A 27405-nucleotide genomic window follows, 5' to 3' on the forward strand; every position below is an offset into this window, starting at 1 on the left:
CGGGTGTCAGAGACCGAGCCGCAGGTGGCGGCGGGCGCGGGGCTCGGCCAGAGCTCCGGAGGTGAGTGCTGTCCCCGGGACCCCCCGAATCCCCTGGCCCGCGCAGCGCCTTGTGCGCACTGCGCCCAGTAGCCCCGGAGGCCACTGGGGGCAAAGGCGCGGCCGGGCATGAGGGATGGCTAACTGGGGTCGGGGGCTGCGCGGTGGGCCCCCCCCGCCTCTCCGTGGCCATCCTCGGGGGTCTATGGAGGGAGATAGGGACCCCTCTCCAAGTCCCCCGTCTTCTGGCCTAGAACCGGAGCGTGCAGGAGGGTGGCTATGACGTGAGACCCCTCCCCAAATCCCTTTATTCTAAGCCTGGATCTGGGTGTAGGTTCCAGAGCTGCAAAGATGGGGGTGCCGCTCTCCCTCCAGCCTGGGACCCAGGACAACCGAAGTGAAGACCACTCTCAATTTCCCTCTTCCCAGCTCTGGTCTGCAGACCCCTGAGGACCGAGATGGAAGAACCCCCTTCCCTTTTTCTCCACTGTGAACCCTGATAGGCCTGGAGGAGGAAGCTGGGGGCCCCCGGGCCCCTCCTGTAGACTGCTCTATCCAAGTCTCCTACCGCAAGGATGAGGTGGGGGGCGTTTCACCGGCATCTTCAGCAGGGACCCCCAAAGTGGGAATTCTGGGGAGGGGGCCAGTGTGGGGCCCCTTGCCTAACAGGGACTGGCCAGGCCAGGCCTGAAAGGGCCTGGAGCATGGACTTGGGGGTGGTCCCTGCCTCAGTGGGGGGTGGGCAGCAGCATCTGTTCTCGGGGATTAAAATAAATCGAGGTAAATTAGGATCTTGCCGGAGGCTGACTGCGAGTGGGGTGCGGAGGAGGGCTGTGGGGTGGGCGGCCCCTCCATCTGCCTCGAATCTGGGAGTTGCCTGCCCCAGCCGCAGTGGGGACCAGGAGGCCGCTTTGATGGACCTGCCTCCCTGGTGACCTTGGGCAGGTGACAGCACCTCTGTGAGCCTTGGTTTTGTCCTTTGAAAATGGGGATGAGGGCTTCAGAAGCCGAATTCTACAGATTCTGAAACCCACACACCCCATCATATGCCAAACGATAACTCCCCCACCTTCGCTTAAGATGTCAGTGGTTTGGGGGTGAGAGGGCAGTGGGTTTGGAGACCACCTGACATGACTCACTGGCCTCCGAACCTCAGTTTACTGCACTGCAAAATGGATTCGTGGTCACTCTGGCCTTGCTGGAAAGGCTATTCTCCCAGACAGTAAAACACATTACCAAGCTGCAATGGTTGGAACGGGGGCTCCACCACCCTGGTCTTACTGGTGGGACTGCCAGTGCCTGGCACACGATGGGACCACACCCTGACCCATATATTGTCACCCACGCCAGGGACGAGCCAGTTCCTGGGTGGGGTCGCGGGTAGGAGGAGGTAGAAGCCACCAGGCCAGCCTGTCCCCTGACTGCGGTGGGCACAGGGGTGAGCTCGGGGCTGGGAGTCGTCCAACACCCCCACGTTCAAACTGATTCTCCCCGTGTGTGGCTTTGCCCCCAGGGCCTTGGTGTATTCTTCTATGGAATGGGCTGGATCCCCCTCAGAAGATCAGAGGAGACGTGGGAAGATGGGAGCCCTGTAAATGCAGACATGGTCATTATAATACTAATTACAATATTAGTGATCATAAATGGGGTCACAGCTGACCAGGAGCAGGGAGGAGAGAGAGGAGTCTGCCAGGTTTGCCAGCTGGATCTCTAGAGCCCGGCAGTTAGGTACACAGTTGGTGCTCAATAAGTGTTTGCCAAATAGATGACAAAGAGGGAGGAGACTAGTGGGGGAGGACCAAAAAATTCCTGAGCTTGACAGCCTGGTCGCTGGGTGACATGGGGCACGTGCCTCAGTTTCCCCATTGGGGTGATGGCCAAGATGAGACACTGCCTTGAAGCGCCACTGTGAGAATCAAGCCAGATTGTGTAAAGGTCACTGGTGGCTGGGCCTAGAAGGCAGGAGGCTCATGACAGGACAGGTCATTGAAACAGCACGGCCAAGAGGCTGGCTAGTCACTGGGAAGGAGAAAAATCTCAAACTGGCCGCACTGTGCACAAACTGGAGTCTGGGGGGAGCACAATGTCAGGGACTGTTCCCTGGGACCCTGGAGGCACCGAGGTCAGGGTGGGCCCAAGGTCACAGCACGAGGTCAGGGGTTCTGGACAGGTGGCTTAGAGCCAGTGAGCGCTGCCTTCTTTGCTGACTCCAGCCTGTCCTGTTCTGTTAGCTCCTGGGCCTGCTCACACGCTCCACCCAGTGCAGAGCTGTAGGTTTTTGGGATTTGGTGCCGGGGAAGCAGGATCTCCACGCAGCGGCGCCTGGGGCTGGTGTCAGGCACCCCCTGGAGGACTCTTCTCTGCTTTGGGCAGCCAGAGGATGGCGGGCATCCTGGTCAGCTGACAGCCTGCTGTGTGACCTTGGGCAAGTCCCTGTCCGTCTTTGTGCTCTGCCCTGGTGCTCTGGAGGTTCGAGCAAGAGCCCTGGGTTCGAGCAAAGCCATTTTCTCCATCAGATACAGAGACTTCTGTGTCTTGGACACAATACTTTCGGAGGCCCATGAAGAGGTTTTAACTTCTTTCAAAATCAGAAGGGAAAAAGATGAGCTTTGGGGGTCAAGGAATACATTTTAATACATAATATTAATATAGTCATCTCTGTGCCAATGCAATTTGTAACATATAGTTTAAATTCTTCTTCTTTTTTTTTTAAATTAAAGGAAGGGGCCCATGAAAGTTTTCATGCGGCCCTGGGTTTGAGTCTCGGCTGTACAGACATGAGCCTGTACGCTCTCCTCTCTGAGCCTTGGTTCCCCCTCTGTGAAGCAGGAATCATTAGCCCACCCCGGGGTGGTGAGATGTGGAAGAGCTTAGCCTGGGACAGATGCAATGTGGGGCCTGCTATTATTTCACCATTGTGGTCATGATTATTATTTGCTGGGTAATAACAGCCCCAGGCTGGGAGCCCCAGGTTCAGGTGCCTCAGTTTACCCATCCATGGCCGGCCCTGTTCCAGGGAAGTCCCAGGGGTGCTGGCCTGGTGGGGGAGGTGAGGTGGCAGTTGGGCGGTAGGCGGGGCAGGGTGAGCTTCCTGTCCCCCTCGCACACAGGCCTCTGCTTGGTTGGTGCTGACGGAAGCGGCAGGAGCCGCGTGGCCATCTCCTGGTGCCCACCGTGTCTGTCAGGGGCCCCAGCCCCACTCGCTGCCCTATCCGGTGAGTTCGAACCCTGTCTGGAGGCCCCTGTTGCCCTTCCTCACCCCTCTCAGGAACAGAAGGGCCCCCCCCCCCCCCCGCCTGGCCTAGGGTTTCCGAGAGAAGAAGCAGGTGTCATTTCCTGGGCCGGGCAGGAACCTGCGGGGGGTGGGGGGGGACCCTCGCTCTGCCCCCCTGCGCTCCATTACGGTTCGGAGTGGTGGGGCAGTAGAGGGGACCTGGAGACCCAGAACCACATGTGGTGGTTCCAAACAGGAGTTCTTTGGCAGACCATGCCAGGGACAAAATCACAGTGACCCCGGGACAGTGAGTTACTGCTCTGTGCCTCAGTTTCCTCATCTGTAAAGGTGGGACTGGGCCCCATCGTGTGGCTGTGAAGGTTGAATGAGCCGGTACCCGCTGGGGGGTTGGGTACAGCGAGACACACATACTGGCCTTCGGTATATTGTGGGGGGAGGGGCCATCTAACCATTGTTGTGAAAACAGTAGTGAGATCCTCGGTTTCTGGGGAACTTGGGCCCAGTGGCTCCTCAGATCCTCTAAGAAGCATCTTATAGCAGAACTTTCTCTACCTGTGCTGTCCAATATGGCGGCCACCAGCCCCCTGTGGCTACTGAGCCCTGGGGCAAGGTTGGCCCAACTGAGGAGCTGGGGGTTAATGGTATTTAATTTTACTTAGTTTAAAATTAAAGCACCACATGAGATTAGTCGTTCCCTTATCAGTCAGCACAGCTCTAAGGGATTTGGAGATTCTCAGGGCCTAAATCCTGGCCAGAAATGAAGACATGAGATGGGAATTGAGGGCTTTTCCCCCTTGGGATGTCAGCCCAGCATGCCCCCCGCCCCCACTCCAGACTGGGTTTCCTCAGGGACAGCGCCAGTGACAGTTTTCTTAGGGGCACCGGCATTACCCAGTACAGGGTGGTCATGGGGAGTATTTGTGGAATCGAATAATTTTTTTGCCTGGTGAACTCCTATTCATGCTTCAACCCCCCAACTCCCACGCCGCCTCCTTCTGTCAAGGCTCCCACAGTCACTTCTTCCATTTGGCCCAGCCCTGAGCCTGCAGGACTGGTGTGTCTGCATCCAGCTCTATACCCCTAGACCGGGGGCTCCTCAGGGACCAGACTCAGGACTGAATAATCTCACAGTCCCTGGCATTGTCCTTGCTACATGGGCACATGGTGGCTGCTGGGTAACTTACAGAAGTCAGGGAACCTGGGGCCAGAGGATAATGGTTCAAATTAAATTCACTTTCAAGATTAGGTAAACTGAGGCTCAATGAAGGCAGCCTTGTCCGAGGTCCTTGCTTGGTCCTTTCCTTGTGAGGCCCGAGGAGCTTTCCCATTCGTGGTCAGAAGCCCTGTCCCAGCTGCCCCTGTGGCTCTTGGGCTCCCAGCTGCTGCTGAGCTGCCCGAGGGGTCATGAATTATGGATGAGGCCTGCGGGCTCCTGTGACAAGACCAGCCTCGAGAACGTGCCAAGGACACCAAGTGTCCCTCCCTTGCCAGGCGGCTTGGCCCAGCCCCTTCTGCAGGGAGGCCTGGACTCCCCCAGCAAGACCCCTTCTAGGCATTCCTTCTTGTTTTTCAGATGGGGAAACTGAGGCACAGAGCTGGCTAGTGACTGAGACACCAGGTGACCACTGGCTTCTGGGAGTCAGGGTTGGGACTCATGGGGACACCACTGCCAACTGGGTCATCGTGGTGAGGGGTGAGCTCTCCATTCCAGGAGTGTGCATGGGGTGGGAACTGTTGTAGAGGGATTTGGGAGACCCCAAGGGATCCTTGGGGACACTTCAGGGACCCCGACCCCCATGTGGCCGATCACAGTCCCAGTGTCCATCTCTCAGCAGACCCTTTCCCACAGGAGCTGCCCAGCGTGGAGCTGAGTGCTTAGGTCTTGATTCAGCTGGCCCAGGGTGCAAATCTACTGTCATTTCCTGGCTCTGTGACCTTGGCAAGTGGCTTCCCCTCTATGGGGGTGGGGGAACCTCGGTTTTCCCATCTGTGAAATGGCCCTGAGATTTTCTGCTTAGGCTGGAGCTCATCCAGTACCCTGCCCCCCCCCCCAGTGAACTCTTATTTGTGCTTGAAAGCCCCAACTCCCATGCCCCTTCCTCTAGACTAGGCTCCCCAGTCCCTATCCCTCTCTCCAGTCCAGCTCTGACCCCACAGGACTTGGGGCATCTATATCCAGATCTGGCCCCCTAGAACGGAGGCTACTTGGGGGCCAGGCCTGGGGATGAATCATCTCGGGGGCCCTGGCATGCTCCCACGCTTTTGGTTCCTCCAGCCTCTCTCTTCCTCCTCCACGGGGAGGACAATTGGAATTTCCCCTCCTTAGGCCCAAGCTGGCCGTGGCTTTACAGCTCAGATTTGCTTCTCTCTTTGGACAGGCACTAAACAGGAGCCTGCAGGGGTCTCCACAGAGGGCATCAGGATGTCGTATTTTGGGGAACATTTTTGGGTAAGACCCACTTTTATTTTGATGCGGACTCCTGGAAGGGCTGTGGGGCCTTTTATGGAGATGGGGGGACTTGGCGGCTTATGGGCAGAGCCTTGGATAGGTGGAGGGTCTGCGACTCATAGAAGTTAAAGTGGGAGGAGTCAGGCTGGGTTTTGAATCTACACCCTCCGACTTCATGGGCTTTGTGACCGTGGGCAAGTCACAGCTTGAACAACAGGGAGATCTAAGGCCCAGAGTAGGATTCTTTTATCTCAAATTGCCTGGTGAGAAAATGCAGCGTCGGGGCTCGAACCCGGGGCCAGACTGAACTTCCAGGATCCAGGGTCATTTCAGCCAGGGAATTTCCACATCTTTCCGATCCTGGAGAGTTGGGGGGTTTCTTGACTTGGCCCCTAGTGGCACCCTCACCCTTCTGCCTTCCGGGTTGGGGACCACATACTGTGACCCAGGAGGGCTGAGACAAATTTATTTTCATTCATTCATTCCCTCCCTCCCTCCCTGCCACCACCACTCCACACCCAACCAACTGTGGAAGGGGCTGAGGCCCCCAGGAGGCTTCATCCTGGTTCTGACCCCAAGGAGCTCGCAATCTGGGAGACGTAGAGCCAGCCAGAAATCTTCAGCCCTTCAGGGTCCGGGCTGGGCCCAGCCTTGGGGGCAGCCAGAGGAGAGGTCAGGACATGGAGCCATGTTCCCTGTGGGCTTTGAGGGCTGAGATTTTCTAAGATGTAAGAAGGGCATTCCAGGCAGGGGGAACAGCCTGAGCGAAAGCCCAGAAGTGTGACACGGGTGACCAGTTGAGGGCACAAGACGTCTCTTACAGGCACATGCTAATGGGGAGCCACAGAAGATGTATGAACAGAAGAGTCCAGGAAGGACCAGGGCTGAAAGCCCCTTCCCCAGTAGGGCCCTGAGCTTGCTGAGAGGAAGCCTGTTGCTAGGCAACTGGTTGCCCCTGGCAACAGGCCCGTTCCCTCCCTTTCTCCCTCCCCAGCTGGGGCTCCTCTTACTGCCACTTGTTTTCTTAAAGGGGCCTCACCCCCTTGCCACCTGCAGGGAGGGGGTGTGGGGAGAGGGCAGAGGGGGGATGGGGCCTGACCTCCACCTTCTGCCCAAGGGTCAGATTCCCTGGATTTGTCTCTGAATGGCTATGTGACCCCAGCAAGGGGCTGCTCCTCTCTGAGCCCCTTTTGGTGCCTCTATGTAAGGGGGTTAACTGTTCAATGATCAGTCATTGCCCACGTTTTGGAACCCTGACAACAGCACCTACATTTATTTTAAAAGTCCGTTTAATGGCATGAGGCACCTACATTTATTTTAAATTTTTTTTAATTGCATGAGGCATGCAAGCTTGCTGCAGAAAATTCAGATCAGCAGAGAGAAAATAGAAGCCACCCCCGAGACACTCCCCACCCAAAGATAGCCTGGTACAGAGTGGATAAGGGTTTTGAGTTCAGTCTTTGATTTGGGCTCTGCTGGGAGCCCTCAGGCAAGTGATTTTGTGTCGGCAAGCCTCAGTTTTCCCATCTGGGAAAGGGGATGAAATTCCTGCCTCTCTAGGTCTCAGGGAGTACCCTGGGATGTCTGTCACTGGCAATGTTTCTTTTAATCAATTGTTTGTATCGGTGGCTCTTAGCTGGGTGGCACTGGTGCCCTGGCTGGCCTGAAGGAGGCTCCAGTTAGGGGAGATCAAGCCGGATAGGGATGCCCGAGTCCCGCTGGGCCAAGGCAGCCTGGAGGCATCGAGGGCACCGGGGAGCCATGGGCAAAGTATGAGCAGGAGAGGGATACGATCAAGCTGTGTTAGAAAGATCCCTCTGGGGTTGGCATAGGGGCGAGACTGGAGTCCAGAGGTTCTGATAAGAGACACAGGCCCAAGACAGTCCCTCCTAGGACCCTCACTGCCAGCACAGCCAGAGAGAGGCAAATACCACTGGGGGCCTTGCCAGGTCTGGGAAACGGTCCAGTGGTTGGCTCCAAGTCAGCCCCAGATGCTGGCCTGGGTGGCAGTGCCTGGTGCAGCCTTACCCCAGGATCCCCTGGGTGGGGCAGGCAGGGACTGCTGGGCCTGTTTGCTGAGCCCTCACCACTGCGCAGGAAGCCCTGTGTTCAGCACCGTCCCAGCCTCATCTCACCAAGACCCTTGGGAGGTGGGTGCTGTCATTGTCCCCATTTGTCAGATGAGGAGACTGAGGCCCAGAGAGGTGAAGTCACCAGCTCAGAGTGACCCAGTGCATAAAAGGAGGCTCTGACACATATTCCTGGGAAACTGGAGGGAGCAACGTTGAACATTCAGGGAAGTGAGGGTCTGAGAAGGTTCCTGAAGGGGTTGGGCCTGGAAATGATCCTTGAGAAGTAGAAGGATTTGGATGGGTGGAAAGAGATGCAGCCTGCTGAGCCGGGACTGGGCTGCAGGAACAGCCTAGGCAAAGGTGTGGTGGTAGGAAGGCAGAGCCTGTCTTTGCACTGCTTACCATTTTACTGGCGAGGCCAAGAGGACGCTGGGGGATAAGGTTGGAAAGACAATTTTGAGCTAAGGGCTTTGCATTTAAGCAGCTGGTGGGAAATAGGGAGCTGTCAACAATTCTAGAATGAGGAGCGACCATTGGGAGATTTGAGCATCAGACTGTGTTGGGTCTGCCCGTCTCGGCCTCAGTTTCTCCATTTATGCAGCAAGAGGGGTTATCTGGTTGTGACTTCTGGCTTCAGCCTTCCGGTTTCCAGGTAAGTGGGAGGGTAAACTCGCCAGGTTGGAGGAGATTGAGGAAACCACTGTTAACGCAGGACCTGCTTCCAGAGGGATCACTTCAGTGATTTGTGTTGGGAGTTAAATAATGCCAGATCGCTCCACAATCTTCTTCTTTCGGCCCTACTCACAAGGCCCAGTTTGGTGCTAAAATGTCTCCAGTTCCTCAGACCCCAGCTGATTTCCCTTTTTGATGAACAGCTCAGTGTTTGGACATGATGCCCTTCACATGTCACAGGATCTCGCTGGGATAAAAACAGTTATTGCCTTATTTTTTCCTATTCCTTTCATTATGGCATGGGGTCCAGGGCTCCCAGTTAGAATAATGGTAAAATTTGCCTCTTTAAGTGAACGTATTTGGAGAAAAAACGAGCAAACTCAATGCAAAATGTTAACTAATACCACGAATTAGAAAAAACTAGGGTTCCCTTTGGGGATTTGGGGAACCCTGATGTGGATCACCTTGGTGTTTACTTCATCCTCATACACAAGGTGGATGACTTCCCCTGTCCCATCTTAACAAGGAGCCACTAATAGTTCAGAGAGGGACAGTGCCTTGCCCAGATCACACAGCACAGCCCTGGCATCCCCCACCATGGTGACCCCAGAACTGGGAGGAAAGAGGCACCCGAGTAGAGGCACTGTTCCTACCAGCTCCAGGTAACAGCAGAATAACTCATTTGTTCATTTATTCAACAAACTCAAATGCCCTTTTTGGCCCCACCCTGTACTGGACATTGCTGGGTCCTGAGAGAGGCATCAGACCCAGACTGTACTCTGGGGTCTGAGAGGGTGTTTCCATGTTGAAGGGAACAGAAAACAGCGACTTAAGCAACAGGGGGTTATATTGGCTCACTAAGGTGAAACATTGTAGGGAAATGGGGCTTTCAGGCTTGGTTTGATCCAGTAACTCGACTCAACACACTTTTTATTCAGACTCTGTCAGGTTCAGCTTCTTTCCAAATCTCAAGGTTTCCACTTGGCTTCCAATATCTCCCGTGCCCACATAATTACTCATTATGGAAAGGCACAGACAGAAAAACAGGGGAAGAGATTGATGAGACAGAAACAGAGGCAGAGAGACAGAGAAACAGAGGAAGACGGAGACACAAAGAGAGACAACAGGCGTAAGAGAACATCTTCCCCTCAGCCATGGGACAAAACCAACCAGGCTGCTCTCTGATTGGGCCAACGTAAGACCCATGAACCAATCCTTGTGACCTAGGGGATAGGCCACAGGCTGATTGGCTCAGGCCTGAAGCAATCACTGCTGCCAAGGGGTTGGGCTTCTGCTGGTTGGCTCCTCTGGCCACGCCCCCGTTGCTAGGCAACCGTCATGTCTCCTCCACCCCTTTACTCAGTCTCCGCCCCCATCCCCTGCAGGGTGAGAAGAACCACGGCTTCGAGGTTCTGTACCACGGCGTGAAGCAAGGGCCCATCTCCACCAAGGAGCTGGCCGACTTCATCCGGGAGAGGTGAGGTCCCCCACGCCCCGCCCACCCCTGGCCACGCCCCGCAGTCCATGCAGCCTCCCCTACCTCGTGGCCCCGCCCTGGCTCCGCCCCACCTCTCCCCGGCGCATCCCACTACGGCCCCGCCACACCCAACCTGCTGGAAAGTCCTCGAAACCAGCGGTTCTCAACACAGCCCCTATGCCCGCCTGTCACCCATTCCCAGGTTTCTGACGCCTCCTCCTGAAGAGATGATGATATGACCTACTTACAAGGGGAATTTTGAAAACTCAGTCTCATGCACTGAGTATGATAAAACACATGTATGATGAAGTAACCTACGTTTCGGCATGTAAATGCTCTGACATCCATATCCCAGAAAACATAACAAATTCAAATTGCAAGACAGCCTTCTGCTGCCCAGCCGTTCACTAGCTGAACGCCCATTAAATCTGAGCGGAGTTCAAAAGATTATAACCAGGTTTTTCTCTGTGGCTGTGCAGCGAGACCCGTCCAAGCTGTTCGGGACAGGGGCATTCTTTACTTTGAGGGCCTTAAGCTCCTGGGTCCATCCGCGATTGCCTGTGGTGCCCTGTGGGTGCCTCTATCACAAAATGCCTCCGTGGGTAGCCGGTTGTAACTGGGCACATTGCTGCCCCGAACAAAAATCGAAGTTCTGTTAATCTGGGCGAAAATGTGAGTGGATATTAAGTAGGCATTTAACAGTGTCTGTTCAGAGGGAGAAAGGAAATAGGAGTTTGCCTCCTGCAATTAAACGAGACAAGGCGTATAAAGCATTTATAGTATGTGCTCAAATTGTTTTTGAGCCGGTGCTACTATGGCTGTTCCTACCACTCTCGTTTTTAAAACATATTACTTACCTGCGCCCGTGATTTTCCAAAATGCCTCTCCCGGCCTGGGGACTCTACCATCCTCCTTGAGAGCTACTGCTCAGATATTGAGATGGGGAAACTGAGGCCCAGGGGGATGGAGCGTCTCCCAAGGATGCCCAGAACCTTCTGCATCTTTCCTCTGTTCTACTCAGGGCCACCATCGAGGAGACCTACTCAAAGGCGATGGCGAAACTTTCCAAGCTGGCCAGCAATGGGACCCCCGTGGGGTGAGTGGGCTGGAGCAGAGGCGGGGGGTCCCCAAGGCGGAAGGGTCCTGGGGTATCAAGAGCCTCCCCTTAGTGGACATCTCTTCACACAAGTGATATGTCGACTAGGGAGTCACCCTCCCCTCCCTTAGCAGCTAATTGGACCGAGGAATGTAATTCATTCATTCACTTACTACCTCAATCATTCATTCAATGCGTATTTACTGAGTACCTGTCGTGTGCCGGGCACCATTCTAGGTACTCGAGACCCAGCAGCAATCAAGACAAAATAAAGCCCCCAGTCACCTTCATGCCATGGTCATGCCATGTCACCTGTGGGGTGTGTGGCAAAACAGATGTTAACTGCAAACATGAACAAAAGCCCTTTCCTGGGGTGGAAGGCTCTAGGAAGGGGATGAAATAAGAGCGTGAGAGGTCAGGTGCTTCCTCTGGCATGGCTGCCATGAGCTGAGACCTTAATAATGAGATGGCGCCAGCTACAGGGGTATCTGGGTCGGAGACGCTGGGAGGCAGCTCAGCCAGTGCAAAGGGCCAGAGGCAACCATAGATTCTGTATGTTCAAGGAAGAGCAAAGAGACTGGCGTGGCTGCAGGGCCTGGGTGCCCTTGAGTATCAGCTAGGGCCTGGAGTCCAGAGTGAGGACTCTAGGGCCTCAGGGCCTGGGTTTAAATTCCAGCTCTGATATTCGTTTCCTAAGGGGCCTTGGGTGAGCTGTGGAACCTCCTATGCCTCCGTTTCCCCATCTGTCCCAGGCCTGCCTTGTAGTTGTGGTGCAGGTGCTTAGCAGGGCCCGGCACACAGTAGGTGCCTGCTGTCTGAGGGAATCCCGGTGGGGGGTGTTGGGCCTGCTGGACCCTGAGTGTGGCCTGTTTCTAGGACCTTCGCCCCGCTCTGGGAGGTCTTCCGCGTCTCCTCAGACAAGCTGGCGCTCTGCCACCTGGAGCTAACACGAAAGCTGCAGGACCTCATCAAGGACGTGCTCCGCTACGGCGAGGAGCAGCTCAAGATGCACAAAAAGGTGTGTGCTGGTGGGCACTACACAGCCAGGCGGAGGGGGGATGGCAGTGGCTGGAAAGATCCCAGAATTTCTGGGGCTTTTGAACCCCCCGCTCCTGGTGTGTACCTCTGAGAATTCTGTCAGTTCCACAACACCAAACCCAGACTCCCATAGACCTGAGCACTGGCCAGTTTCGGACTCAGAACTCTGGACCAGGGCTCTGCAAACTATGGGCTATGGACCAAATCCAGACTGGTGTTGTAGAGCCTGAGAGCTAAGAATGGTTTTTACATTTTTAAATTGGGGGGGGGCAGGGATCAAAAGAAGAGTTCGTGACAGGTGATAATTATGACCTTTGGATTTCAGTGCCAATAAATAAAGTTTTATTGGCCCCAGACCTAACCCACTCCTGTTTAAAAAGGGAGTTGGGGGCGCCTGGGTGGCTCAGTCGGTTAAGCGTCTGCCTTCAGCTCAGGTCATGATCCCAGGGTCCTAGGATCGAGTCCCGCATCGGGCTCCCTGCTCAGCGGGGAATCTGCTTCTCTCTCTGCCCCTCCCCCTGCTCGTTCTCTTTCTCTCTCTCAAATAAAAAAAATCTTTAAAAAAAATAAAAATAAAAAGGGAGTTGTTAGTAGTTAATACTGTACACTTAAAAATGGCTAAGATGGTAGGGGGGCCTGGGTGGCTCAGTCAGTTACGCATCCGACTCTTGATCTCAGCTCAGGTCTTGATCTCAGGGTCAAGATTTGAGCCCCATGTTGGGCTCCACACTGGGCGTGGAGCCTATTTAAAAAAAAAAAAAGGCTAAGATGGTAGATTTTCTGTTATGTGTGTTTTACCATGTTTTTTTTTTAAACTGGGGGACAAGGGGGGAACCTGGGTGGCTCAGTCATTTGTACATCTGACTCTTGATCTCAGCTCAGGTCTTGATCTCAGGGTCATGAGTTCGAGCCCCACATTGGGCTCCATGCTAGGCGTGGAGCCTATTAAAAAAAAAAAATGGCTAAGGTGGTAGATTTTCTGTTATGTGTGTTTTACAAAACAAAACAAAATTTTGTTTTGTTTTTGTTTTTGTTTTTTGAAGAGAGGGAGAGGGGCTTGGAGGGGCAGAAGGTGAGAGGGCATTTTAAGCAGGCTCACACCCAGTGCAGAGCCCCACATGGGACTCGATCTTACAACCCTGAGATCATGACCTGAACCAAAATTAAGAGTCAGATGCTTAATTGACTGAGCCACCCCGGCGCCCTACCATGATTTTTTTAAACTGGGGTACAAGGGGGGGTGCCCAATGTGAAGCCTACTTAAAAAACTGGGGGACAAGGAAGTTTTCTGTGGGTTGATACAGAATAATTTTGGGAATAGATTATTAACCCGAAAAAGCTGTGAGTTAAACAGAGATTGTGCCTATTTGTCATTTAAAAAAATGGGCTAGAACAAACACATTTGCTGGTCTATGTGCCGATTATTTCTGGAGACCTATCAACTCCGAGGCAGAGGCCTGGGAGGCTGGGGATCAGACAGTGGGAGGTTTTTTCCTGAGCTTCCCCCTTAAAACTTCTTACAATAGGAACCCTGTGTAAATATTCCTTCTTTAAAAAGTTAAAATTTTTGAAATTAATAGAATACTCATAAAAGGTACTCCACGGGACCAGGAAACCCACAGAGTGTTTGGGAAGCTGGGAATTTCACGTTGTGCCCCTGCGATCTGCTCGGGTCCTGCACCCGGGCGGGGGCTTCACATGCTACCCACACTCCCCCTTCCCCACCCCTGCAGTGTAAAGAGGAAGCCGTGGGCACCCTGGACGCTGTGCAGGTCCTCGCAGGTGTCAGCCAGCTCCTGCCCAAGTCCCGCGAGAACTACCTGAACCGCTGCATGGACCAGGAGCGGCTGCGGAGGGAGAGCACCAGCCAGAAGGAGATGGACAAGGTGGGCCCCCAGTCATAAGGCCCCAGCTGCCATGAGCCCTCACAGGTCCAAGCAATGCACCGAGGGGCAGCAGGACTGCCTGATGGGAGTATGAAAACATATCCCAGAGCACTGGCCATCAAACCTTCCGTGGTCATCACACCCTGGGTGCCCCAAGGAGTCTACCTGCTGGAAGATGAGCCCCCGGGGGAAGAAATGCCCCGTGTGTCCCCTCCCGCCCCCATCCCCTCCCTGTGCCTCGTAGGCAGAGACGAAGACAAAGAAGGCGGCAGAGAACCTGCGTCGCTTGGTGGAGAAGTACAACTCAGCCCGCGCTGACTTTGAGCAGAAGATGCTGGACTCAGCTCTGGTAAGAACCAGGCATTGGGACCTTGGAGACCCACACAGTCCTTGGCCCAGGATCTACAGGCCTCAGAAGTTCAGAATCTCTGAAACCCTCGACTCCCAAGAGCCTTAGAATCACAAGCCATGGGATTCTAGAGCCAGTTAGCTACTGGGATTGTTGTTGGCATTATTATTTCAAAAGCCAAAGCCTTTTTGTGCCTCAAAATGGGAACAGAGTTAGTACCTGCCTCGTAGAGTTTTTGTGGAGATTAAATGAGTCCCTACATGGGAAGTTTTCAGACTAGTGCCAGGTGCATAGAAACCACTCTAGGCAGTATTATTATCTAAAGATTTATTTATTTATTTATTTGAGGCGGGGAGGGGCAAAGGGAGAGGGAGGGAAAGAATCTCAAGCCAACTCCACACTCAGTGCAGAGCCTGACGCAAGGCTCGATCTCACAACCCTGAGATCATGACCTGAGCCGAACTCAAGAATCTGCTGCTGAACTGACCAAGTGACCCAGGCGCCCCTATTTCTATTATTACTGACAAGGATTTTGAACAGGGCAAGGCAGGATTTAGAAGCCAAGAGTCTACTGACAGCTCATGGTGGCTGAAAGACCTGGGTTCTGCTCCAGCCTCCATTCTTCACCAGCTATATAACCTCTTTATGAGACAGTGTACTTCTCTGGGACTCTGTCTACCCAAATGTATAAAAAAGCAGATTGGAATCTCAGGATTAGGAATCAGATTTTTTTCCTGACTTTGCAAGTGATATAAAGTTGCAAATGATAGAAACCTTCATTCAGGGGCGCCTGGGTGGCTCAGTCGGTTAAGCGTCTGCCTTCGGTTTGTGTCATGATCCCGGGGTCCTGGGATCGAGCCCCGCATTGGGCTCCCCGCTCGGTGGGGGGCCTGCTTCTCCCTCTCCCACTCCCTCTGCTTGTGTTCCCTCTCTAGCTGTCTCTCTCTCTCTCAAATAAATAAAATCTTTAAAAAAAAAAAAAAAGAAACCTTCATTCAAATTGACAAGGAAGATTGATTTATAGGCTCAGGAAACTGAAAAGTTTGAGGGGAGAGCTTCAGGCATGGCTGGATCCAGGTACTCAAATGTTGGCAGGAAGTTGTGCCTCTCTGCTTTTTGAGTCTGTTTTTCTCCCTGGGGGCTTCACTCTCAAGTAGAGATGCCCTCCTGGGTGTGTGTGTGTGTGTGTCCAGCAGATTTGGTCACCAGGAGCCCCATATGAATCCCACCAGTTCATTGACTCAGGGTATAAAAGTGTCTCATTTCCCATAGTTTTAGCAAAAGTCCCAGGGAAGACGCTCCTTGGGTCTTCCCCACACCAGTCACTGAGGCCAGGGGGCTAGAATACTCTGATTGGTCAGGCTGGATCACCTGGCCACTCCTTGTGACCTCCATCTTCCCATTTTCCTCTCGCTTCCCGGCTCAGCGCTTCCAAGCCATGGAGGAGAGCCACCTGCGGCACATGAAGGCACTGCTAGGCTCCTATGCCCACTCGGTGGAAGACACCCATGTGCAGATTGGGCAGGTGAGTGGCGCCAGGGGTGGGAAGCAAAGCAAAGGGTTCCAGGCAAGGGGCCCTGGCTGTGCCCACTTACACACTTCATTCACCTGGCCCAGGTACATGAGGAGTTTAAGCAGAACATAGAGAACGTCAGCGTGGAGATGCTCCTGAGAAAGTTTGCAGAGAGCAAGGGCACAGGCCGGGAGAAGCCTGGTGAGTTGGGACATCTGTGGGGGTCAGACTCAGGGGCCACAGCTGCGGAGAAAGAACAAGACTCAGGGCGCCTGGGTGGCTCAGTCGGTTAAGTGTCAGCCTTCGGCTCAGGTCATGATGCTGGGGGTCCTGGGATCGAGCCCCGTGGTGGTCTCCCTGCTCGGTGGGGAGCCTGCTTCTTCCTCTCCCTATGCTGCTCCCCCTGCTTGTTTTCCCTCTCTCTCTCTCTGTGTCAAATAAATAAATTAAATCTTAGAAGAAGAAAAAAAAGGACGATACTCAAGAGGCAGGGCACTGAACCTCCCTGCACCTTGGTGTCCTCATGAGAAAAATGGGCTGATGACAAATCTAATTCCGCAGCCCACACGGGAAAGGGATTTGCTGTCCCATCGTTTTTGTTTTTTGTTTTTTGTTTTAAGTATATTTAAGTAATCTCTACACCCAAAGTAGGACTCCAACTCATGACCCCAAGATCAAGAGTCATGTTCTCTTCCAACTCAGCCAGCCTGGGGTCCCCTGGTGCCCCATCTTATATGTAAATCTCTTACAACCAGATACTAGAGAGGCCTTGAAGGCCAGACCCAACTCTTCATACTTTACCCTGAGGGCCTAAGGGAGCCATTGAGGATTGTTGAGCAAAGGACCAATTTGAAAAAAATGTCCAGATGAGGGGTCGGGGAAGGGTTGAGAACCAAACTTTTGGGGTCAGATCTGAGTCTGGGTCTTTTCTTCATTGCTTGCTATGTGACCTTGGACGTTTGTCTTGACTTCTGTGAGTCTCAATTTCTTCATCTATAAAGTGGGGATGATGATAATCCCCACCTGATGAAGTTATGAATGTTCAGTAATTTGATGCAGGTAAAGGGCAAAGTGTGTGCCTAGCATACAGTAGGCATTCAATAAATGCTGGTATACAGTTTATGTCCCCAAGTCAACCACTAACAACTGTCCTTAATCCCTCCTGTCTCTATAACTCAGCCCTGGCTCAGGCCATATCTTCTGGTGTATGGCCCCACTCTTGCTCTAAACTGGCCACAGATCTGTCATACCCTGCTCCTGCTCATATACCCTCCATGGTTCCCCATCACCTTTGAAGAGAGTCCCCGCTCGTCATCTTGGTACTTGAGGTTCAGCCTCCCGCACAGACTCATGGTCCAACCCCTGACCCACTCAAGTACCTGTGAGAAATGCTGGAAGTAAAAAAAGTAACTCAGGCATCACCCCCTCCGGTCCATCCCAAGAGGGGACAAGAACCCCTGGCCCATCCCCCTCATGACCATCTCTGGGGCTTGTTTAGCATCTCGGCTTGTGCACTGGACCCTCACTGGCCTTGAACTCAGACCCAGGTGCCATTGTGAGTCCAAGGGCGTACTGCTCTCCTTCCCAGGCCCGGTCTCCCAGCCAGGCTGAGTTTCTCACTCTCTTCTCTCTCAGGGCCTTTGGACTTTGAGGCGTACAGTGCGGCTGCCCTGCAGGAAGGCAAGTACGTCTGGGCCTGGATGCCCAGGCTGGACGGTGGGGATGAGCAAGGCAGATCTGAAGGGGAAGGGGGCACCCCCAGGGCTCAGCTGCACCCCCCCTCATCTGTTCTCAGCAATGAAACGTTTGCGGGGAGCCAAGGCCTTTCGCCTCCCGGGACTGAGCCGGCGGGAGCGGGAGCCACCTGCAGCTGTGTGAGGACGCACCCCCTGCCCAGGCCTGGCCTAGGCTAGCCCGGGATCCTTCCCCCTTTCCCAGGCTGTCCTCTCCCAGAAGTTCCCTGCTGAGAATTCCTCTTCCAGGCTAGCCCGGGAGAACCTCTCTCCCAGGCTAGCTCGGTATTCCCACTGCCCAACCTAGCCCAAAATTCTTCTTTTGCCAAGGCTAGCCCTATCATTTCCCTGCCGAGGCTAGCCCCTACATTCCCTACCTTTTCAAGCCAGCCCTTCAGACTAGCTCCAGGGCTCCTTCCTCCCCTGCCATGCTGTTTGAGAACACCCTGAGCTCAGCTAAGTCCAGACTCGCGGCCCCCAGCCCCAGGCAAACCCCTGGGCCCCATCACCCAGGGGACTAGCTCAGGACAACATTGCAGCCCAGGGGCCGCCCCCAGGTGCCATGTCCAGTGTTGGGGGTTGGGGGCGTGCAGATGAGGTGGGAGAGCAGACATGAGCATCTCTTTCTCCACCCCCAGAGATTCCCTGGAGCCCGATTCAGGGGTGAGTACCACGGGAGGGGCTGGGCCGGGCTGCAAGTGGGAGGGGTTCAATCCCACCTCGGCCCCTAAGCCTGGAAGCCAAGCCTGGAGCTCAAGGGGCTCAGTCTCATCTCAGCTGCAAATTCCTGTGGGCCACGTGGGAGGGACTGATGTCCCTACTTAGCCTCAGTTTGCCTGTCAGTCTTACCACCTCAAGACAGGCAATACTATTATTGCCGTTGGGGGCTGTTTTTAGGTCTAAGTCAGGGCCCAGAGGTGGGAGGGGGCGTGGCAGGGGGAGAGGGGGAGGTTCAGTAGCGGGGAGCCTGACTCACTGCTTGTCCCCCTAGACGTGTCCAGAGGTGGATGAAGAAGGTTTCACTGTCCGGCCTGATGCAACCCAGAACAATATCCTCCTGGTGCCCCCTGGGGGCAACTGTTGGCACAGCAAGGACAAAGCTTTGCCCCCAGTGATCCCTCCACTAATAGCGACCCTCTCTGTGTCCATCCTGCGGGGAGCTTGTGGTGTAGACAGAGCAGATTCAAATAAAGACACCTGCCCTGTGGTGTCAGGGCCGAGCAAGAGGGAGCGAGGAGGAGCCCGGAGGGCTTCCTGGAGGAGGGCACACCAGCCGTTGGGGTTTTGCATCTGAATGAGAGTTTGCTCGTGAGGGCTGGGCATGCTCATGCAAAGACTTGGAGCAAAAAGAGTGGCAAGGCCAGGATGGCAAGTGGGGAGAGATGGGCTCGTGTAGGGCCTCGAAAGGTGTGAGCGGGAAGGGGCGGATTTGAGGGCTGAGCCGAGGGAGACCCCCATGCTGGGATCCGCTTGGCCCCTTGACTGTGACGCACGCACGGCGGAGCCCTCCCGCTTTTCCTCCAGTGACTCGGACTTCGATGATGAGGAGCCCCGCAAGTTCTATGTGCATATCAAGCCTGCCCCTGCCCGGGCCCCCGCCTGCAGCCCCGAGGTGGCTGCTGCCCAACTCAGGGCCACAGCTGGCAGCCTCATCCTTCCTCCTGCCCCAGGGGTGAGGCGTAGGAGGGGTATTCTGGGGGGGAGCGGGGGGGGGGGCTGGCGGGACGCACCCGGCCTGATGCCACCCACTTTGTCCACAGGGCACCATGAAACGCCATTCTGCACGTGAGCAGCCTGTTAAGGGGTCTTCAGTTTGGGGAGGAGCACGTGGAGGGGAGGCTGGGCCTGGAGTGTGAGTGTGGGTTTGAATCCCAGCTCTGCTGTGTGACTTGCGACAGGCTGCTTATCCACTCTGACCCTCAGTCTCTTCTATAAAATGGGGTATTAGGAGAATTAAATGAGAGCTGAAGGAAGGAGCCGAGCCGGGAAAGAAGCCAAAACCTGGAGACAGGTTGCCTCAGGCTCAAATCCCTCTCTGCCCGACTTGCTGGTCACCTTGGGCAACTGGCTGGATCGCCCTAAGCCTTAGTCTCTTGCTCTGTGGCTGGGGGGTGGGGGGGGGGAGGGGAATGGTAGGCAGGGTGACAGGAAGGCTCAGGGAGGTGCATCTCTTGTAGGGGACGCTGCTGGGAAACCACAGAGGCCTCGATCTGCCCCAAGAGCCAGCAGGTAGGTCCTACCGCGGTGGGACATCCGGCCAACATTGAGTGGGGGCTGGGGGCCGCCCCCAACTCCTCTTTCCATCCCCCCTTCTCTCAGCCTGGCAGGGAGCTGAGGGCATGCTGTTTTTGAGGAATCACTTAGTCATTCATTCGATGAACATTTACTGAGCACCTGCTGTGTACTCGTGCTATTCTGAGTTCAGAGACGGATGACCAAGACAGGTCTTCCTTCTCAGATTTGCATTCTAGTGGTTCAGATTTTAGGAACAGCAAATAAGTTAGAGCATGTTCCATACTTCCAGGTGCCATGAAGAAACAAAGCAGGCAATGTGGGGGAAGATGCCAGTGGGCAGCTTCAGTTGAGAAGGTGGAGGCTGCTCTGGGGTGGGGGTGGGGGACTTTGAGTTGAGACTTGAAGAGAGCAGGATGTGGCCTCAGGGAGAGCCGGGGAAAATGAGAGCTCAGGACCAAGACCAGCCTGTGCAAAGGCCCTGAGGAGGGAGGAGGCATAGGAACGATAGAAGCCATCCCTCCTGTACACTTCGTCCACAGCTGTGCAGAGAAGCTGCAGTCAGATGAGCAGTTCTCCAAGACCCTCTTCGGGCCGCCCCTAGAGTCGGCCTTTGACCACGAAGACTTTACAGGTGATGGCGGTAGGGGGCTTCAGGGACACAGGCTTGGCTAGCAGGAGGCTGGGTGGGGCCATTGCAAGGGTAGGTGGGAGGGTGGGCCAGGCTGGAGGGAGTATTTGGGGGTCCTGTGTGGGTCACTGGTCAATGGGGTGGTGGGCGGGGCCGCAGCGTGAGTGGGCGAGGCCCCTGTAGTAGAGTAGGTGACAGTGGGTGGGTGGGCGGAGCTTCCGCGGAGATGGAAGCGACCAGAGGGCGTGGCCTGATGGGTGGGCGAGGCTTTGAGTGGGCGTGGCCCGCAGGAGGAAGGATGGGGCCTCCATGTGGGCGGGGTCTGAAGCTGGCACACACACACACACACACACCCCGCCCCCCCTCCAGGCTCCAGCAGCCTCGGCTTCACCTCCAGCCCCTCACCTTTCTCCTCCTCGTCGCCCGAGAATGTGGAGGACTCCGGCCTGGACTCGCCATCCCACGTGGCGCCTGGCCCCTCCCCGGATTCCTGGGTCCCCCGCCCGGGCACCCCACAGAGCCCACCTAGCTATAGGGCGCCGGCCTCCGAGTCGAGGGGGACACGGCCCCTGCCAGCGTCGGACTCGCCACAGCCCCTCGCCCCATCCCCGGGTCCCTGGGGGCTGGAGGCTGTGGCTGGAGGAGGTGAGTCCAGGAGTCAGAGTTATCAGAGCCCTGGGTGGGGAAGACTGAGCACCTACTGTGGCCAGGGCCTGAGTGGGGTGCTGGGGACACAGCCCAGAACCCTCACCCTTGCAGGGACAATAATGAAATGGATATTTAACAAGGTGGAGGTGTCAGGTGCCTGGTGAGGGTTCAGAAGGTTGGAACCTCCCTGAGGAGGTGACCTCTGAGCTAAGAGTTGATGGAGGTGAGGAAAGAGCCGTTTGGACATGGGGGGCAGGGTCTTTCCAGCCTAGAGCACATCCTGTACAAAGGCCCTGGGGTGGTAGCTGACAAGGCCCTCTGAGGAACCGCTGGGAGGCGGGTGAAGCTGAAACAGAGTGATGACAAGGAAAAGGAGGGAGAGGAGGGAGATGGGTCCGAGCAGGGCCTGGTAGTCTCTGGGAATGATGTGAGTTTTACCCTAGCAAGGCCTGAGCCACGGTTGGGGGGAGGGCTGTGGGCAAAGGAAGGGCGGCACGTGACTCAGATTATGGGCGCCCTCTGTCCACCTGGGGGTGGGAGCTGGAGACCAGGGAGGTGAGGTGAGTGAGTCTGGGGAAGGGGTGATGGGGTAACAGTGGGGAGAAGCGGGCACGCAGACACATTGGGAGAGAGCAGAGGGGTCGGGGTGGAGCGCAGGAGGGCAGCTGGGCATTCTTCCAGGGAGGGCCAGAAGGGGCAGGGAATATGGGACGGAAGTAGCTGGAGTGGGGGCATGTGGAGACTGGGCCTTTAGATGTCAGGTGGCCAGTGGACCCTGAGTGTGCGGGGGAGGCCAGATTGGAGCACCCCATGGGCAGCTGCGTGAAGCAGGAGGTGAGGCCGCCTGGGAGAGGGGAGGGCCCAGGGTGAGCTGGGACAGGGCTGCAGGTTGGGAGGAAGAGGCCAGTGGGGGAGGGGGCCTGAATCAGAGGGCTGTGACGCCATGAGGTCCGCAGCAGTGGCGACAGGGGGGCTTGGCACCATCCTTGATTAGAGAAAGAGCCTGTTTGGAGCTGGATCAAGGGAGTTGCCAGGGATGTGAGTGTCGAGCATGTGTGGAGACTAGTCAGGTGGGGTTGTCTGAGCTTCCCTATAGAACTGGGGTTCTCCACCAGGCCGGTTCTGCCCCCTAGGGGACACTTGGCAATGTCACCGCTGATCTTAGCTTGTCACCACTAGAGGGATGGGTGCTACAGACACCTGGCTGGTGGAGGCCAGGGATGCTGGTCAGCACCCCACAGTGCACAGGACGACGCCCCCCCCAGAGATTGCTCGGGCCCCCGGTGTCAGTAGTGCTGTTGAGAAGCCCTGGGGTAGAGGGGAGCACACCTGGGGTGTAGGCGGGGGGTGAGCAGGCAGCTGTAGATGGAGCAGACAGGGCACCTGAGTGTTAGGCAGTGATTAGTGACCTTCGGGGGTGAGACTCAGACGCAGGCCAGAGTCGGAGGCTACATCATACTCATACTCGGAGAGGATGCAGGTCACAGAATCACTGATGTTGGATAAAAATCCTCTGCCAGTCCCCCCACCCCTCACCCCTGGAGCCATGCCTGCCTCCCGAGCATCCGGAACATCCAGCCCTTGCTCACGTATCCCCAGTAACCCCTTACTGGGCCATCAGTCCAGTGTCTGGGAGGCTCAGGGCTGTGGATAGCCTCTGCAGTCCTGTCCGGCACTTTCTCTGCAGCCCCAAGACTTCAGACCCAGGGGGTCTCCCCCAAATAAGCCCGACTCCCAGTTTTGGGGGGAAGTTCCTTCTCTGGGCGGTGGGGGGGGGCTGAGAGGCCCGTGGCAGCATCCCGGCTGTGCAGCTGTCTCACTCCCTCCCCAGACCCGATGCCCGGGCCTGCTGACCCTGCAGCCAGAGACGGCCTGGCAGCGCCCCCCCGGAGAGCCCGCACCAGGAAGGTGTCCTGCCCCCTCGCGCGCAGCAACGGCGACCTGGTAGGGTGACGGGGCGCGGCAGGAGCGGGGCTGGGGGGCGCCTCTGCTGGGGGGCGGGCAGCGTCAGGGTGCTGCTCCTGGGCCGTCATAGCCTGGCCTGTCTCCCTCCGCAGTCCCGGTCTCTGAGTCCCTCCCCGCTGGGCTCCTCCACCGCCAGCACCCTTTCGGACCGGCCCGGCTTCCCATCACAGACGGCACATGGTATGGTGTGGGGAGGCCCCGGGCCCCTCTCTGGGCCTCGCGCTCACCCTCTCTGGCCCCGGGTTGGGTGGCTGAGTGAGGCGTTGGCAGAAAGTGGGTTCTGGAGTCTGGGACCTGTGCCCACTCGGTCTGTCCCCATTCCCCCCCCCCCCCCCCCCCCAGGAGTCTCCCGGGGACCCAGCCCTGTGGTCCTAGGCTCCCAGGATGCCCTGCCTGTAGCTACCGCCTTCACCGAATATGTCCACGCCTACTTTCGAGGCCACAGCCCCAGGTACGCAGTGATGGGGGGAAAGTGCCAACGAGGTCAGGGACAAACAGGACTCTCTTGGGGCCTCTGGGTCTAGGTGTCAGGAGAAACAGCCTTCAGGTGTGTTCCTTGATCTGCTTTACTGTGGAAGGGCCTCGATCTCTGAGCCAAGCAACCAGGCCCCTGTCCTGAGGGCAGTGGGAACCACGGAGGGTGTTAGAGCAAGGGGGAGGCCTCGTTGTGGCCACAGGTTAGCAGCTCTTCTGAGGCTGCTCTGGGCCTCACACCAAAGGGAGCGGGACCAGACGCCAGGCCCTTGGAAGACTGGGTGAAGGAGGAGTTGAGGGGCCAGGAATAATCTGGGGGCAGTGCCCAGCAGGGAAGACCTTAAGATCAAACCACAAATGGGAGACTATTAGGCCCGAAACCCAAGGTGAGGACAGTTCCACAACTGAATGTCTTGCTTTGAGCTTCCTGGTGGCCTAGGGGTAAAGAGAGCTAGGGAGGGGGACGTTCCTGCCTCCCTCAGCCCAGTGTGGTTTCTTCCTGGGGCCTGGATTGCTGTCCAGGCAAGGACACAGGGAGCTGACGTTGGGAGTGAGGACGCTGGGCACAGTCAGGGCCTCGCTTCTTCTGAGGAACTTGGGGAGCCGCAAGCTGCAGTGGGGCCGGGAGAGCCCCGAGCCAACACCCAGTCTCCTCACCGCCCTCACCCCAGCTGCCTGGCTCGAGTAACTGGGGAGCTGACCATGACCTTCCCGGCTGGCATCGTGCGTGTGTTCAGTGGGACCCCGCCCCCACCTGTCCTCAGCTTCCGCCTCGTGCACACGTCCGCCATTGAGCACTTCCAGCCCAATGCCGACCTGCTCTTCAGGTACTGGAGGCCGAGTGGGGGATCAGAGGCAGGGGGTCCCAGAGGCTGGTGGGGTCCAGGAGCTCCCCGCCTGGGAACTCGGGCTCTGCCTCCTGGAATTTGCTCTGCGGCCCTGGGCAAATCACTCTCCCTTCCGGACCTCATTGTTCCCCATTGTTCTTTTCTTCTCCGTGTCCCCCCACACCCCCCCCACCTCCGGGGGCCCATGCTTGACTGGGCCCGAGGGGAGCCAGGGAATCTGCCTCTGCAGGAAGCCCTTGGGGTAGGTTGGGCGCTGAGGGCCTTGGGAAGGTGTCTCCCAAGGTTTGGGGTGATTATTCCCGGTCTCTGTAGTGACCCCTCCCAGAGCGACCCTGAGACCAAAGACTTCTGGCTCAACATGGCGGCTCTGACCGAGGCCCTGCAGCGCCAGGCAGAGCAGAATCCGGCCGCCTCCTACTACAATCTAGTGCTGCTGCGGTACCAGGTGGGCCCGGGGGAGGGGGGGGGCACAGGGCAGAGGGTGCGGGGAAGGGCTTGGGGCTGGGCAGGGTGAGCAGGCCACGGATGTGAAGGCCAGGGATAAAGAGAGCAGAGTGAGCTGGGTAGGGGGGTAGGCAGTTGGGGGGCAGGTGGCACCATTGTGTAAATTAGGAGAGGCCCCATCCCAGGAGCCTGTGCCGGCGCCCTGGCCGCAACTCTGTCAGAATGAGGCACTCTCTTGCCCTCTGCTGGAAACGGTGGTGTCACACAGACTGATCGAAACGATCTCTGAGGAAGAAGGAAGAGGCTCTGTGGGGCGGTTATAGGCAGTGCTGAGTCGGGTCTGAGAGACTGCGGGGCAGGGTCTGGGACGGGGGCGGGGGGGTGTTGAATAGTGTGTGGTGTGGCAGGAAGGGTGGCCTAAGCTGTGTCCCCTCTCCTGTTCTCGCTCCTCCTAGTTCTCCCGCCCGGGTCCCCAGTCTGTGCCCCTACAGCTGAGCGCCCACTGGCGGTGCGGGGCGACCCTCACTCAGGTCTCGGTGGAATACAGCTACCGGCCCGGCGCCACGGCTGTGCCCACACCACTCACCGACGTCCAGATCCTACTGCCTGTGGGGGAGCCTGTGACCAACATCCGCCCACAGCCCGCCGCCACCTGGTGAGGGCGTGCGGGAGGCCAAAGGAGGCTCGGCGGTGACCCTAGAGCCCTCCCAGACCTCTCCTTGATGCAGCAGCTAAAGGGTCCACCATAGGTCCGACCATTCAGCATGAGCATCCCTTGCTTAGAGCTAAGGGTGACGTTATTAGCAACAATAATATCGGACACCAAGAGCTTCCTGTGTGTCGGGCGTGGTCCACGTGCTCTATACACACGGACTGGCTCAGGGCTTCTAGCAATCCCTTGAGGTGTGGACCGCCATCATTCCCCTTTGTGGAGGGCGGACGGAGGCAGAGCGAGGCTAAGTCACTTATCGGCCGTCACACCAGGATTTGAACCCAGCTGCCCACTCTCTGCCCTGGGCTCTTAGTCACCTCACAATGTTGCCTTTGTTTTGTACAAAAGGTAGAACCTGCCATGAAGAAGCCAGACTTGAAGGACTAAAAATGCTGCAAAGGCTGTGGGGTGCTCAGGGGCCAGCTGCTCCATACCCCACGTCCGTTTTACAGATGGGGAAACTGAGGCATGGGGGAGCACCTGGCTTGCTGGGGTCATGGAGCTGAGAGGTGACCGAGCTGGGACCCTCGGCTCCCAGTGTCCTCTCTGGGAGAGACCTGACCAAGCTTTTCTTGATATCAGGAATCTGGAGGAGAAGCGCCTCCTTTGGAAGCTGCCAGATGTGTCTGAAGCAGGGGGTGAGTTAGGGTTGTGCATGAGATCGCAGGGGGTTCGGGTGGGAGGGGCTTGTTTAAAATGGGGGAGAATTGGGGATGTGCTGGGGAGAAGTGTAGGCAGGGAGGAAAGCTTCAAAGGGCTTTGACAAAGCTGTGGGAGAGGACCTGGGGGCGGGGGGGGGGGGGGGGGGGCAGCCATAGCAAGTACAAAGGCCCTGAGGCAGGACTCCTTTGCAATTTACACATAGCCCTGAGGGGCCAAAGGAAGAGGGTGCAGGGGCACAAGAGGAGGTCAGAAGAGACAGATAGAGGTCACAGATCTAAGGGCGTGGGAAGAGCCCAGGTCCCAACAGGATGGGGGCCGAGGCTGGGGCACGGCTGACCGCAGGCCTCCCCAGGCTCTGGCCACCTATCTGCCAGCTGGGAGCCATGCTCAGGCTCCAGCACACCCAGCCCTGTGGCTGCTCAGTTCACCAGTGAGGGGACCACTCTGTCGGGCGTGGACCTGGAGTTGGTGGGCAGTGGCTACCGCATGTCGCTTATAAAAAGGAGGTTTGCCACAGGTACTTCCCCCCCCCCCCCCCGGACCCTGCCGCTGCCCACCCCTGAGGCCAGGACCATGCCAGGCCCTGAGCCCCACCCCCTGCTTCTGCCGGGGTGCCGGGGTGGGGGGGGTGGGGGGGCAGGGGCATCTGGGGTGTGTTTGGAAAGGTTGGTGGGGGTTGGACCCTGGAGGCCCAGGATGGTGGGCGCAAGTGGGGAGGGTCAGTCAGGGCCGCAGCGGGAGGTCGAAGGGCCCCTGTAGGGCATCCTTGCGAGGACCCAAGGCAGGGAGCCAGAAGCCGCACGGCCACACTGCCCCCACCCCATTCTCCTGCTGCCGCAAGGGGCTGTTGGGACCCGTGGGGCAGTGGGAACAGTGAGTTACAGGGGTGTTTGGGGGCGGATTGGGAGATCCCAGGGTCGGGCAAGGGACAGCCCTCCCTTCCTCCCCGTTCACGGCGCCACCCCCACAGGGATGTACCTGGTGAGCTGCTGAGCCTGCAGAGGCCCCCAGCTCTGCACTGTGTCCTGGTGCTCGCTGACTGATCCCTGCCTTCCTGCCGGACCCTGGGATCCCACCCTGGCCTCCCTCGGGGCCCCGCTCCGTGGAGAGGAGCCCCACACCCAGCCTGGCTGAGCCGGAGATTCCCTTTTGCTCAAGCCAATTCCCATGCAGGTCCTTGGACTTTTAATGTTCTTTGAATAAACTTTATTTTCTAATAAAATAAATAA

At 56.7% G+C, this 27405-nt stretch overlaps 1 protein-coding gene across 9 annotated transcripts; it reads left to right on the plus strand.

Annotated features, from left to right (window-relative positions):
* On the plus strand, positions 1-27405 carry FCHO1 (FCH and mu domain containing endocytic adaptor 1). 9 transcript variants are annotated; one of them, XM_073900965.1, is made up of 30 exons: positions 1-61; positions 469-619; positions 3150-3254; positions 4848-4892; positions 5653-5723; positions 9853-9944; positions 10966-11040; positions 11917-12058; positions 13812-13964; positions 14209-14313; positions 15740-15838; positions 15931-16027; positions 17462-17506; positions 17622-17700; positions 18198-18222; positions 18551-18608; positions 19053-19231; positions 19320-19344; positions 19737-19788; positions 20334-20425; positions 20792-21067; positions 22902-23014; positions 23128-23215; positions 23378-23486; positions 24181-24336; positions 24670-24802; positions 25257-25456; positions 26096-26151; positions 26529-26693; positions 27147-27405. In XM_073900965.1, exons 5-30 carry the CDS (start codon positions 5697-5699, stop codon positions 27167-27169), a joined length of 2664 nt encoding a protein of 887 aa, XP_073757066.1. In that variant the 5' UTR covers positions 1-61; positions 469-619; positions 3150-3254; positions 4848-4892; positions 5653-5696; the 3' UTR covers positions 27170-27405. The 9 variants fall into 9 exon arrangements, with proteins under 9 accessions (XP_073757066.1, XP_073757070.1, XP_073757068.1 ...); XM_025884994.2 differs by lacking the exon at positions 469-619 and adding an exon at positions 5124-5213 and having other exon boundaries at positions 3-61; positions 4848-4967; XM_025884996.2 differs by lacking the exon at positions 469-619 and adding an exon at positions 5124-5213 and having other exon boundaries at positions 3-61.

Source organism: Callorhinus ursinus, unplaced genomic scaffold, assembly GCF_003265705.2.
Source record: "Callorhinus ursinus isolate GAN/ISIS: 27379988/994484 unplaced genomic scaffold, GSC_fseal_2.0 scaffold15, whole genome shotgun sequence".
Taxonomy (NCBI): Eukaryota; Metazoa; Chordata; class Mammalia; order Carnivora; family Otariidae; genus Callorhinus; species Callorhinus ursinus.